We start from the raw sequence: 14847 nt of genomic DNA on the forward strand, positions 1-14847 counted from the left end.
ATTAAACACAACAAATCTACCTCTAATTAGCAAGGTAGGTTTCAGCTTCTTAAGTGTTTCATCACTTTCATGGAATTCAAATCTTTTGTTGTACTCAGTCTTTCATCGAATAATCAAACTTTCTGACACATCACGTGACTAGTACGTGAACATGAAGTAACATTACATGCTTTTTGACTTAATTAATTAACACATTAATTTAGATTAGAAGCTAATTTAAGGAACGTTAAAGTAAGAGCACCCTATTCGATCGTAAATCAAGGCAGAACTAAACCCAAGCCTAGACTTAACTAGATCAAATTGCAGTAAATTATCCTCAATTTGAAACCCTCGTATAATAATTGATGACTTTGGCTTCTTTCCACCATCCACAATACCAAGACAATCCGCCTTATTCATATTCGTCCGAACCATCAAGTTTGGAGCGGCTATCGTCCATAACACGTCCTCGTTTTGTAGCACCAGATCGATGTCTGGCACCACTGGCCCGATCCTCGTGGAGGGGATCGAGCCAGCTTCGTAACACACCTCAAATGGTGCAATGGGAGCAACTCTTTTTAGAGGAAAACTGCCGTCCCTTAGTTGATTGTCGAAGGCAGTAGTGACAGCCTTGAATATAGATGTCTCCATTACAGTGGAAAAATGCTTGAATAGTGGATTGAAAATCTATTATAGAATATAGATTAGTAGATAACTACTGCTAGAGTGCTAGTTTATAGAATTAGAGAGGCACCTTATAGTTGACTTTATTAATTGTTTTCTAGGAAACATGAACATGCTACATGCATGGAAAACGGAAGTAAGTTGGCACTTGCAAGCAAGAGCTGTGAGAACTCCAAATTTAGCTCTATTACTACTCCCTCCGTCCCCGAAATTTCGACCCTTATGGCATAATTTTAGTCCCAAAATGTTCATCCCATTTGCATTTTAATATCCTTTAATTTGCAATAATATTTGTGCAAAATTAGCTTCCCCATGCAAATTTTGCTTTTTCTATATACTTTTATTACTTTTTCTCTCTACTTTTTTGCAATTCCAATGTAAATTTTCCTTTTCAATGTACTTTTCTTAGTTTCCCCATACACTCTTACACTTTCAATTTAACTTCTTAATACCCGCGAAATCAACCCAAAAGGGTCGAAGTTTCGGGAACGGAGGAAGTAGTATTTTATTTGGATTTTGCAGTTTGTAGATCCGTATATCTTCTGAGGTCATTGATTGTACAGAATATATCATCACTATTCCTATCCGATTGATAGAATATAATACTTGGTAATTACTTTTGGGATTCAAACATTAGTTTAACTAGATTAGTGCCTGTGTGATGTACGGTTGTACTAATCTTTTTTCCATAATTAATTGTGATATAATATAAAAATGAGGTAACTGATGTAGAATAAACAAATGCAATGCATATAGAAAAATTAAATAATAAGGCAAAAATTATTAAAACTACAATTGAGAGAAAAAATTAGTTAATTAGTTGTGTTGAAAATATTTAAAAGTAGTATACATTATATTATATCAATGATGCATATTATTCTCAAAAAAAATATACAATCTAGTGACTCTATGAATAACGACTTATTTATAAATGCCATTTAATAAACCTGGAAATATTATTAAAAAATAGAATAAAATCTATAGTAAAACTATTAGCACAACATACATGTAAATATATAAATTATAAATAATATATCACCTTTAATTTATATCCAATAAAATAATTTCAATGCAAATAAATACTACTCGGATCATTAAAGGCAATAATAATCAACAATTAGGCAACACTAACCTATATTATTAATAGTACATTTTTGTTTATGAATTGATACTCTAAATGATATTTTCGCTCTTTGGTTTACATAAAAATGTGTTTGAAGCTATCCAATCATTGTAGTTTGATCAGTGTTTGTTTATTATCTTACAAGTGTATTTGTAGATGATAGTTATTTATCGAAAAAAGGATGCACAAGAAGATGTCACTTGTCACTATATCCGACGTGTCTTTTACTATACATCTTATTTATAATGTTGAATGCAATAAATTTATTATCTCAATCACATGTTTCAACAAAAGATAATAATTTTTTTTTGTATTTACTAAGATATTAATTTATTTAATTACGTAATAACAAAAAAAATTGATTGATATTTCACATTTTTCAAGAATTAAATTTATGATATAGTTGTCGAACACAACATTTATTATATAGTCATATGTAATAATAATTGTGCTTGATATTCATGATTCAATCCTATTATTATTGATTTTTGTTATTATGTTATCATATAAGGTCCTATTCACTTCACCTTAAAAAAAAAAATATTCAGCAAAAATAATTTCAATTCAGTAAAAATAAGTTCAATTCGATAAAAATAATTTCAGTTCAGTAAAAATTAGTAACTTTAAAGAAGAAATACAACATAGATCAGTAAAAATAATTTTAGTTTAGCAAAAAATGATATCAGTGCAGTAAAATTAATGTCAATTCAGTAAAAATAATTTAAGTTCGGCAAAAATAATTTCAGTTCAGTAAAAATAATTTTAGTTTAGCAAAAATAAGGTGAAATGAACGGGGCCTAATAATATAATTTTGTTTGCTATTAAAGACACATGTTAAGAAATAGTTTGATTAATAGTTAAGTTTCTGTCAATAGACATGGAGATTAAGACTTCAAATCTTGTATAAATTTTAAACTTCTTAATGTGTAATAAATTAATAATACATGGAGTAATAGCTAATAAAGAAAGTCAAGAGAGTGTCACGTGAACTTGATTTAAAATGTCTTTTACTATATAGTATAGATATATACGAAGTGAACCATATTTCATGTTTGAGATTTTAATTTACAAAATCCAACTCATCGTCATGGCTCCTAAACTTTATTTGAGTTTTTCTCTCTTCTTAAATTTCGTATAAAGTGAACCTTAAATCATGTTTGAGATTTTACAAAATCCAAATGAGTTTTGAGTGTTTAATTTACGATTACGGGTCGTTTTGATTCTTGTTTACTATAAGGATGGACAGATGGCACCTTATATTTTACTTGAGGTACAAACTTTGTTTTGAAGTCTTATCAATGGGTCGGTTTGAATTCATTTGACCTACCATTTTACTTGAATCCATATAGCAGCGAGATGATTGCAATTTTTCAAAGGCTATTTGGATTGGGATTAAGTTGGACTTACAAAGTTATTCATAATTGATAATCCAACGTGATGAAATATTCAAATTATAGTTTTAATGGGGCGTTTAAAATGTGGAATGGGAGTTTGAAGATTAAGAATTTATTATGTTCACCTTATTTTCACTTCATGTTTAATAAGTTTTAATAAGTTAAGTTAAGTTCTAATAAGTTTAGTTCAAGAAAAATAAATTATAGTAAGGGTTGCCCAAGTTCAAATTACAGCTAAAATAAGTTCAAATAAGTTAAGTTAAGTTAAGTTTTGATAAGTTCAGATAAGTGAAAATCAAGGAAATAAAACACACCCTAAAAGGTGAGAATGAGATTAGGAATTAATTGTTGAGAATACATGAAAATATGTCAATACCTTGTTTTGACAATGAGTGGGAATATATAGGAAATAAATAAAAAAAATTTATAAAATACCCTTACTAACATTTTTTTTTCCATTTTTTTCATCAATAGCAAAATTGTCACTATGTACTTATTTCCATTCCCAACCATTTATTATCAAATTGGTTGCAATTCACTTCCAAATATTCTTATTCTTAAACCTCTTGTTATTTCCATTCTAGCATTCCCACCAAACAAACAAGACTTTTTTTTTTTTTGGTTTAATTGGATTAAAACTCTCAATCCCACCCTCAATTCCCACACACCAAACACCTCCCTACGAAAACTACCACGGCCGTTCACACCATAGTAAATTAGTAACACGGCAGTGCGCGGCGGCAATGTACACCATCAACGGAGATAAATAACCAAACCAAACCCCACCCATCAAAAAAACAAATAAAAATGAGCTCCAAACCCGAACCCATCCTCTACTCCTCTCTACCATCCGACCCAAATTCCCAACCAACTACCGTCCAAAACTACGTCGTTTTACCCATCTACCATCCCACGCGCCACCGCTTCCTCCGCCACCTCCGGCGCAACCTCCTCTCTTTCTCTCTCCTCCTCCTCCTCATCCTCGCCGTCTTCCTCCTCTTCCCTTCCGACCCCCAACTCCGACTCGTCCGACTCAAACTCAACCACATCCGAGTCAACTCAGATCATCATCTCTCTCTCGACCTTTCTCTCTCTCTTACTCTCAAAGTTCGCAACCCTGATTTCTTCTCTGTCAATTACGACGCTTTGAATGTCTCGATTTCGTATCGCGGGAGGGAATTAGGGTTTGTGAACTCTGATGGTGGGAGGATTAAAGCGCGAGGATCGTCGTATGTTGATGCCACGCTTTTGGTTGATGGATTTGAGGTTTTTCATGATTTGTTTTATTTGATTGAAGATGTTGCTGCTGGTAAAGTTCCATTTGATACTATTTCTACTATTAAAGGGAGATTTGGACTCTTTTTCCTCAAAATTCCAATTGAGGTATGATTTTAATTTGTGCATTTGATTTGGTTGAGTTTAGTGTTTATATGTAAGTGGAATTTGATGAATTGAAGCTAAGTAGATGTTATGTTTTTGTTGATTAAGCTGGATTTTGTTTTAATAAGGCAAATTTTGTGTGTGCAATTGTTGATTTTTTTTTTTCTTTTTTTTGTTTATATTGACTGGAAATGAAATTGGAATTTTGGAGTTAAGTGTGGCGGTTGTTTTTATCTGATTTTCAATTTCTGTCTAGAATGATAGTGAAATCGGCTGAATATCGGAATTCAGGACAAAATTACGCGTTGGATTGGTGTGTTCATGTTCATGTTCATGTAATGCTTAATGTTTCTGTTTCTGTTTCTGCTTAATGAGGATTTGAACTGAGCTTTTAACAATGTGACAAAAGTTGCAATTGCAAATTTGCAATAGTGATCTTATATATAATAGGACTATTTGGTGATTATTATTGTTAGTGTTGATCATTAGCAATTTAGAGGTATCGGCATTTCCCAATTATGATTTTGGGTTAAGGTAACTTAGAAAGTGTGGCAAGTTTGTGGATTGTGAATACTTAGATTAAAGCGGTATACTACTTGCTCATTAGCATTGCTAAATGGTTGGTATTTTTGCAAGATAAAATATCATTTACATTGTGGAGGCTAAAGTTACTACTTGTGTTTGCCAGTGCGATACTTGGAAAAGATCAATGACCAGTTGCGGCTATTGCTTCTGCTTCCATTGTTGTTTGCATAACTGGTCATGTTGGATGCATTTATTATACCACTTATATGGTTTTAAAGCTTGTGTTGTGGGCTGTGGGGAGACTGGAGAGTAAGACATTTGAGTACTGAGTGAAGATACAAATGCTCTGGACCATGATAAACTGGTGCCATTGCCTTTATTGTGAGAGAAGCAAAAAATGCTATAAATGGTGTTGTTTTTGTTGCTGAACCCTCTTTGTAATAGAGTTCGTGTAAAAGATAGGTGTTGATTCAAGGGTTTTTTTCACTGTTTTCTAGGTTTCTCTTCAATTTTTTGGATCACAAGGTGTCTAGGTTCTGACTATTAGATTTCATTTAGAGTTGCACGAGTAGTGCAGGCTGTAGTGATGTTTCTTTCTCAAGTTGTCATGCATGGTGTGCCTTCATGGATTGTCATTGAATAGTGTAAAGTTTGCTTCTATGTTGTTTCAGCTGTTGTTCCTGTTTCTATACTTCTATTAGTTCTATACAAGTTTTTATTAGCTATCCTTTTATTTTGTTTCGTCATGCAATTTTTTCAAGCATAGGAAGATAGAGAGTTGGGAATAAGATCCATCCCTAATCATGTAAGGTATAAGTGTATAACCCACAGTGCACCTATAGTGTAGAGACCATTACTTGAACCTATTAGTTGAGTGTCATGAGTTGGTCATCTAAGCAGTGACTGTTGTTACACCCTAATGTGACGGAGAACCCTTAAGCCTGTTGACCTCATGAAAAATATACGCTTATCAGGTTGTCCTAGTCATCTTAATCGTCAAAATATACTATGATACATTTCACATGGAATTATATTACTCCTGTAAATGAAAGCATGCATGGGAATAGTTCTGTTTGCAATTTGGTCACCCAATGACTCCTCATAGAAGCATAATGATGGATTAGGGGGATTTGTCTTTCAACTATTCAATCATATATCTATGTACTTTGAGATTGTTGCATTTAGGTACTTTTGAGATTAAACATCAAGCCATCAAATACTACATGAGCGCCGTCTGTTTCAAAGCTAATCTAACTCTAAGCTATAAAATAGGCGAAAATCTCACTGGATTACAGGACGCTCTGTCGAAAGTTATTTATGTTTTCATCTACTAGAGTGGGTCTTTTAGGATATAATTAGCAAAGTAGTAGGTTTTTTTTTTTTTTTTTGAAGCCTGTTGTATAATATTGATCTAAAAATTGCCTGGATCCATTGCATTTTAATATTAGATATGAGCCACGGAAGTTAACATTAAGACTTCTACAACCCATATTAAGATAATGGTGTTTTCCTGAGTTGATTCTCATTTTCTTTTTTGTTGTCATTGTTGTGCTGTATTCAGTTTCGTTTTTCCTTTGGCTGTGATTATGCTCTGATCTCTGTTTTTAACATTTCAGACTAAAGTGTCATGTGAGGTAGACGTAAATCCAAAAGATCAGACAATCGTTCATCAAAATTGCTATCCTGAGGTAAGTTACTGAGCTACTTGTGTTTATATACTCTTTTGTAACAGTACACGACATCTTTTGTCACCTATATTTGAAACTTCCTCGCTTTTTTCTTCATTCAATTCCACATTTCCTTTTTGATCTGACATTGCTCAGCCTTGTCTAGTTATGAGCGGATATGAGTTAGGTGTGTCAGACTTTAGTAGTACATACTAAGTGATACATGTTTGGTTAGATGATGAACTTTTTGGATTTTATATTATATGGTAGTATGATGTGAGGTGTAATCTTTTCCAACAACCATGAAGGCAATCCGTTGAGATCGGTTTCATTGATAGTGAGTTTGCCCATTCAGTTGATGGCATGATATGGTAGAAGTTATATTCTCCAAAGTTGGAAGGCCCTGAGCCTCTTGCTGATATAAGAACTTGAGAAGCCTTCTTTAATTGGAGGTTATGTTTACATGATTACTCAACCTGTACATCATATTTTACTCTTTTTCCTTCTCCTAGCTTCTGAAGAATTTGCTGATTTGTTGTTAATCTCTATCTGAAGAATATAGACTTAGGTTTTTATGTTCATTTTAAGTTACTTAGCTGGCTCACACGAAGTATATGTAAAGAAAGGGAATTCTACTTCTTATTGATATTTAATGGTTTTGTTAGTTGCTTACAAAGGGATATTTTTGCCCCCGTTCATTTCACCTTATTTTTGCTGAACTAAAATTATTTTTGCTGAACTGAAATTAATTTTATTGAACTGAAATTATTTTTGCCGAACTGGAATTATTTTTACTGATTTTCTATTATACTTCTTGTTTAAAGTTATTGAATTTTATTGTACTGAACTTAAATTACTTTTACTTAATAGAATTTTTTTTAAGGTGAAGTGAACAGGGTCTAAATATATAGCGTAGTATTATACATAAACATATAGTAGTAGTCATGTAATTGTTGATGAACATCTTTCATCTGGCGAAATTTCTCTAAGAATTTGGATGCCTAGAAGTGATATAATATTGCTCTTTCATTCTCTCCTTCTGATCACCAAGCTGTGGTTATTTTGGGGTTGAGTTTCAGTGGTTTAGAAATTAGATCTAGAAGATAGAGACAGGCAACAGAGCCAAAGAAGTGTTTCTACTGTTGTGTTCTTCTTTACGTGCTTTTAATTTACACAACACACAAGAAATGTTCCTCCCTTAACGGTTTATTACATGTTCAGTGACTTAGGTGGTTATACAAGAAGCTGCTATTATTCAATCAGTAGTGGAGATACTTCTTGCTCGATAGTCTGGAGGTGTAAATTTCAGAAGCCTAATCTATGTGAGTCGCAGGATCTGCATATCGTGTGGAAATTTATGTACATTATAATGATTATTATTGTACAGGGGTTATGTACATTATTTCGAAGTCAATATTATTCCTTATAACATCTTACTCGATCATTCACATTGAGAAATCTACATGCTCTGTATACGACATCTGATTGTATGTATCACCACAGTATCTCCGTATGCAGCTCTGTTTGCTGGACTGCAATGAATGGGGAATGTCATAAACCAAAAAATCCTTTTCGTTCTATTTAAATCGCAACATTGTCCATGCTTGTTTTAAGTAGTGGAGAGTGAAAGAGGGATAAAAAGTGGATGATCATTCAATTACTCCTTCCATCCCTATTTACTTTGCACATTTTCCAACTATGTCCAATAATCGGTCACTAAACCGCTGCCGTAGGTTAATGATTTAGTCTTACCCTACTAAACTGTCACTGTCTTCTTATGCCAAAATCTTCAATTAATAAAGGCACTCTGTTAGAGGCTGAGATCAAAGTTGTCTTTTACCTAACAGCCATCTCTTTACAATTCTGCCGAACTCAGGCAAATGGATATTTTAGCAGGTCTATTAATGTCGGCTAGGTTATAGTTATCCACACTGAAATGTTTGCAGAAACTAGGTAGTTGTGTACATGTGTTTCTTAACCATTTATTAATTACAATTTACAAGCATGCAATTTAAAATGACTACATAATACTATGACTAATTTATTTTGTTTCCTTGTGACTTTGTACATTCTTTGATAGTTGCTATCTTCATGCACATACAATCATACAGCTGATCAAGTATGGCGTATGGCCTAGGCTTGCCCAATTCGAGCCGAGATTGTGCCGCCACTTTCTGGTCAGAATGGACCGCTGTTGGCGGCAGCTTGGATCAATTGGGCCCATGATTATTAGCTCTGATACGAACTAAATTTGTAACAGAAGTGTGATTTCAAAGCTTTTGTTGCAATCAAAATAAAAACACTATATCTTGATCACAAAGAACATACAATTGCACAAGTCATCTTAGGACTAAGCTTTAGCTTCCTTAATACTGAAATCTAGGACTAAGCTTCATGCTACACCACACATAATCTGCATGATGATACCGACAACGAAAAGAACCTGGGTGCCTTGTTGGTGAGCACAGACAAACCTTTCTTTCCCCACCTCCACCACCTGCCGCAGCATCTCCCTCTCCTTGCTGTGGATTATTTACAGTAGGTTCCTCCACCAGGGGCGGTGCACGGAAGATGTACCTTCGAGTAATCCTCATCGTCGCCAGCCCCTCAAGGCTGTGGAAAGGGAACCCTGCTTTTTGGCACATGATAATACCTTGCTCCTGATCTTCTAGTTTGTATGTTTTGTGAGTTGTAGAATTTCTTTATTTGCAAGGGAATATGTTCTCTTTGGTGTTGTTGGTATGTATATAACGCACTCCTAAGGTAAGAAAGTAGAGTGGGTTAAGGAAAAGTTGGGTATAAAAAGGAAGAAAGTGGGGCTTAAAATTGATTCTAGGAAGAAAAGGATTGCTTTATAATAGGGGCCGAGTTACTTTATGCTTCCATGATGTGTACATTTTCTCTTGATTGTTCTCGTGCGCACATTAGAGAGGATGACTGAGAATCTTGTCATTCACTTCACTTATTAGAGCGCCTAGTAAAGATAAAACAAGCCCCCTCAATCGTTTGTTAAATTTTATCCTAACTTTTGGCTAAGACTTGAGTCTTGATTCACTTGAGGAGCCTTTAACGGCAATTATAGGTGTCGTTGACACGTTTGATAAGCGGTCATAATTTGTGAGAATGGTAATAAATTTGTAAATGATTGTCATAATTTTGTCAAAACTCAATTTCACATGTGTTTTTACTCATAAAATTTCATTACCTCACAATACCACCTTTAAATAGGTAATGAATGATAATGAAAATTTGTTAAATGTTTGTGCTACATTATACAACATGTAGTCCTCGAGATCAAGTTCAATGTTAACAATCTTTTCGATTGTACATAACCAATAAAATTTTAGATTGTTGGTTAAGATTAAGTTTCGTATCACATCAAGTTTCGTTATTTCAAGTTAACCTTCCTCCAAATTTATATGGTGTGCTTGTGGTGTTGTGTGCTGGTGTATGTATTCTTCACTAAATTATATATGTCGCGTGACCATCACATGTTAACTATTTGAAAGACTCCAAAAGCTGTAATACCCCAAACACATGTAATAGTTTGATTCCAGCGTTAAATATTATACCTTCAAATAAGATCATATATTTCAAATAAGATTTAGCTTAAAAAGTTATACGACTTATATACTTTGTAATATATATCCTTCCATGTGGATAATTGTTTCATCTTTTTTAAAGCTTTTCACACGATAAATATTATTATGACTAAAAAAGTTTTAACTTTTCATTAGAATGTTAGCTAAATTTCCTGAACTTAATTAGAGTGCTAGAATCTCTTTACTCGCAACTCACAATAAATTAAAACTGTTTCAGAAGTAGTGGGCATAGCATTCATCAGGTTCTTTTTATGTTTATGCCAAAGTTGTATCAATATCCTTTATATTTGTTTTCTTTCCTTAAACACTAAGTGACCTTAATTAAGACATGAAAATTAGAATATTTTTCTCAAATTATTTAAATTATTATCTCCACGTTCCTAATCAAAGCAAATATCTTAACTATATAGTATAACTTTAATACACCCCACAAACTTGCAACAAATGTCTACGCCGTGTGTGGGTTAGACAGAATACTGTTGAACTTTTAAAGATGTAATTATATGGGCTTATATAAGCAAGGATACCTTGCCTAGCAAGAAAGCTACAAACACCTGCATTAATTTTTTTTGGTGTTTAGAGAACTATAAAGACAGGTGATGAGAATCGATCCCAAGATCTCTTGAAACCGTAGAGGGGAGCTGTAACCACTTGAGCTATCCCTCACTCTCAATCACCTGGCCTGCATTATTGGATACAAATTGCAAGAATATAAATTAAAAACATTGAACTAACACAATTCTCATTTTCAATTCTAAACAAGCTAAAAGTTAGTATTGTAAGGGCTCATTCGGGATCACTATTATTAGGCATTAGTTGTCTACTTTTGGTTCAGAATTATAGAAGTTATTACAAAATTTATATATAGCGTACAATGAACTTAAAATTACTCATACATTTATTAATTTAATATGTTACATTTTGTGAAACTCCTCAAATTGGAGTGTTTTCCATTGATCTCAATATATAGGGTTACAATCATAAGTCCTAATTACCTTAGGAATCTCAAAAGATATTTATATAATATTCCACAAAATATATCCTACTATAACAGAATATCTAGAATATTTATCCTATATTCTATCAGAATAGAACACACCCTTACACGCACCAAGTATATATATACGAACTAGTGGAATACTTAAACGAACTCTTCAGTTTTCCCTGAGTTTTGGACCTCTGAGGCTATATGACCACATGATCGATCGAGTGTTGATGAAGTGTTCTATCAGTCCACCATTGAGCTTTGAGCTACAAACCTATGAGGCTATGGCCACATGATCGATCAAGTGTTGATGAAGTGTTGTACCAGTCCACCATTGAGCTTTGAGCTACAACTTTTTACTCGCTAAGCTAGAATGTACATGATATGCAAATTGGTACTTTGATGGAGCCAACAGAACTAATTAAGAAAGAATATGTTCTAAACTTTGCATCTTTGAATTTGTTGATGAAAGTAAGTTACCGCGTACACCTAGAAAGTAAAGTGACTTGGCTGTTTGGTTAAGCGAGTAAATTGGTCGTCTTGCATTTCTACGAGTGTGCAGTGTGCTAATGTTAAAGTGTAATGTCCAATCTTCAGTAAAATTATTGGGGCAAAGGACCACCAAAGTCGAATCCCCATTTACATCGAATTAGGAAGCTTTTACTGATGAATTACTTTCTGGAAACTTTTTTACTTAATATGTTTCTTTTATCACGCTTGTCAATGTAAAACTTTAACGATCAATAACTTTAATTTTTCATAAGTAAAAATCATAAAAGTTATATATTATGATAGTACTTATTGAGATAAATTTAAAAAATCTCATATGAATATATTTTTCCTTATATATTATTCACAAAAAACGGTCAAATAAAGGGTGGTAAATAGTATAAAAGTCAAAACGGGTCAAATAAAAAAAAATTAAAAAAAAAAAAGGAGTAAGTACGTACCAACTACTATTGAAATTATTTTTGATTCAGTATTTTAGTGTATAAATAAACACAAAAGGTCGAAAATTGAGTTGGAATTGAACATTTAAATATGAGACACAACCTTAATGAAAGAAATATTTATCATTCAAATCAAAAGTATTAAATTCATTTTTTTTAAAAATGCATAAATGAAGAGAGTAATATACGGCAATAATGTAGAATCGTAGACGGATCATTACTTAATAAGCCAACAATATAATCATATCATTATGCAAATATCCAGGCCAAATGGCTTAGGAAATCTAACTTGCATGATTGCACCAATAGTACAACAGAGAATAATGGTGGTTTTGTTTGATTAAAATAAAATGGAACAGCAGAATATATTTCTAGCTAGGATCTTAGTTGTCTTTTGCCAGAGTAATTGCGATGGCATGCACATAAGAAAAGCTAGAGGAGAGACAAGTTGACTTTGATCTTGTTTACGTATATAGTACTGCAATAAAACCACATATTAAACATAATACGAGTATTTATTGATTGCTCATAAATTAGGTTAAAATCTTGTGCTAAAAAACTGTTCTTGTTCTATTTTACATGACCTTTGATCATAAATATGGAGTATTTTAATTTTGTACTAGTGAAAAAAAAAAAAAAAAAAAAAAAAGTTTTGAAAATATATTCAAAACTAATCTAAATAAAATTTCACGTGATAATGTGCCTATCGTACATATGTATTATGTATAAATTAATATTTTTGGTCAAGGATTTTTTTAACATTGACTCTATGAATATATCACATTAAGGTTGAACATACAAAGAAATAAAAAAAAAAAATAAAAAAAAAAAAAAGAATAGTATTTTTCTTCAAATGTTTTGTTATTATCCTTGGTCAAACTTTATAAAGTCAATATAAATTTACATCTTATTATAAATTTATAATTGTTATCTCTGTTTCTCGAAATTTTTAACTTTAACATTTGGCACTATCACACAAAATCACTGTGAACCCTCTTTGCAATTTGTACGTAAGAACATACCACATAAGTATTCATGTGGGGTTTATTATTGGGATTTGTTAAACATCGCCCACAAATTACTACATAAAGCCCACAAAATTATTATTGGGATTATTATTGGGATTTGTCAATTTTCTCTGAAAACAAAAATTTCACTCACCGTAAAATGTGGAGTCGTACGGGGACGCCGGGGGAGGCCGGAGATCCGGGGGACGACGAATGTCATCGGAAAAGACGGCTGGCGTCCGGAGGAGCCGCCACCACCGTGGCACCGGCGCCTGGCCGGGACGCCGCCACCATGGCGGTGGCGCCTAGCCAGGACGCCTGTACCATGGTTGAGGCTTCCAGGCCAGGCGCCATGACATTGGTACTGGCGTCCCGGCTAGGCGCCACCACCATGGTGGCGGCATCCCGGCCAGGCGCCGGTTCCATGGTGGTGGTCCGGCCAATTTTTTTTTTTGGTTTTTTTTTTTTGGTTTTTTTTTTTTTTTTTTTACATTTGACTTGCTTAAAATTCAAAATAAAAAATTTTCTCAGTTACCAACAAAAAAAAAACAAAATATTAAAAAAAAAATAAAAAAAAATTCTCAATTTCCAACAAAAAAAAAATACAATATTACACAAAAAAAAAAAAGAAAACAAAAATTTGTCAATTTCCAACAAAAAAAAACATGATATTACACAAAAATAGAAAAAAAATCTCAATTTCCAACAAAAAAAAATATTATACAAAAAAAAAAAATAAAAAATAACAAAACAGGCTGGTGGTGGGGCGCCTGGCCAGGACGGTCGATGGCTGGTGGTGGCGCCAGGTCCGGCAGCCACGTCCACCGGCCTAGCGTCTGGGCAGGACGCCCAGCCACAGTGACTGGCGCCTGTCCCAAACGCCACTTACCGTGGCTGGGCGTCCAGCCCAGACGCCAGGCCGGTGGACGTGGCTGCCGGACCTGGCGCCACCACCACCTTGCCGCCACGAGCCAACCCTCCCTCCTCCGCAGCCGCTGCCAACTCTTTGCCTTGCCGCCTTGACATCCCCGTACTTTGATTTTTTTTAAGGTCATGGGCAATATTGTAACTTCAATATAAGTTTGCGTGCTTTATGTGGAGATTTGCGGGCGATGTTTAGCAATCCACTTATTATTATATTCATATCATTATAAATCTTTGGTATAAATCAACATACTTTCTTTTCTTTTCTTTTTTTTTTCTTTTTCTTTTTTTTTTTTTTTTCTTTCTTTTTTACATTGGCAACTTTAAAAAGTTTTACAACTTGAAAAAAGAAAAAAAAAATTGTTAGTATTTGATAAAGTTGGTACATATATAATGATCATTATACCTTTTGATTTTGCTAACTAACTTTTGATACGATCAAACCATTTCTTAGACTACAAAGTATTTCAATTAGAAAATGGCAATTAGCGCGTGGGATACCTCTAAGGTTCATTGGCTCTTTGACAATATTACAGTTTCGCGTATTTTGTCTGTTGATCGCCCACTGATGGATGATTTCGTTTACTGGAAGTTTACTCGTGATGGTCAGTATTCCACTAAATCGGC

At 33.6% G+C, this 14847-nt stretch overlaps 2 protein-coding genes across 2 annotated transcripts; one reads left to right on the plus strand and one right to left on the minus strand.

Moving 5' to 3' along the window:
* Positions 1 to 216: 216 nt before the first annotated feature.
* LOC110708119 (basic 7S globulin-like) lies at positions 217 to 630 on the minus strand. Its single transcript, XM_021886228.1, has one exon. It carries the CDS (start codon positions 628 to 630, stop codon positions 217 to 219), a length of 414 nt encoding a protein of 137 aa, XP_021741920.1.
* A 3039-nt stretch (positions 631 to 3669) lies between these two features.
* Positions 3670 to 8353, plus strand: LOC110707806. The gene is made up of 3 exons (XM_021885856.1): positions 3670 to 4563; positions 6702 to 6773; positions 7974 to 8353. The coding sequence occupies exons 1-3, from the start codon at positions 3988 to 3990 to the stop codon at positions 7974 to 7976; spliced, it is 651 nt and encodes a 216-aa protein (XP_021741548.1). The 5' UTR covers positions 3670 to 3987; the 3' UTR covers positions 7977 to 8353.
* Positions 8354 to 14847: the final 6494 nt, after the last annotated feature.

Source organism: Chenopodium quinoa, unplaced genomic scaffold (genome assembly GCF_001683475.1).
Source record: "Chenopodium quinoa cultivar QQ74 unplaced genomic scaffold, ASM168347v1, whole genome shotgun sequence".
NCBI lineage: Eukaryota > Viridiplantae > Streptophyta > Magnoliopsida > Caryophyllales > Amaranthaceae > Chenopodium > Chenopodium quinoa.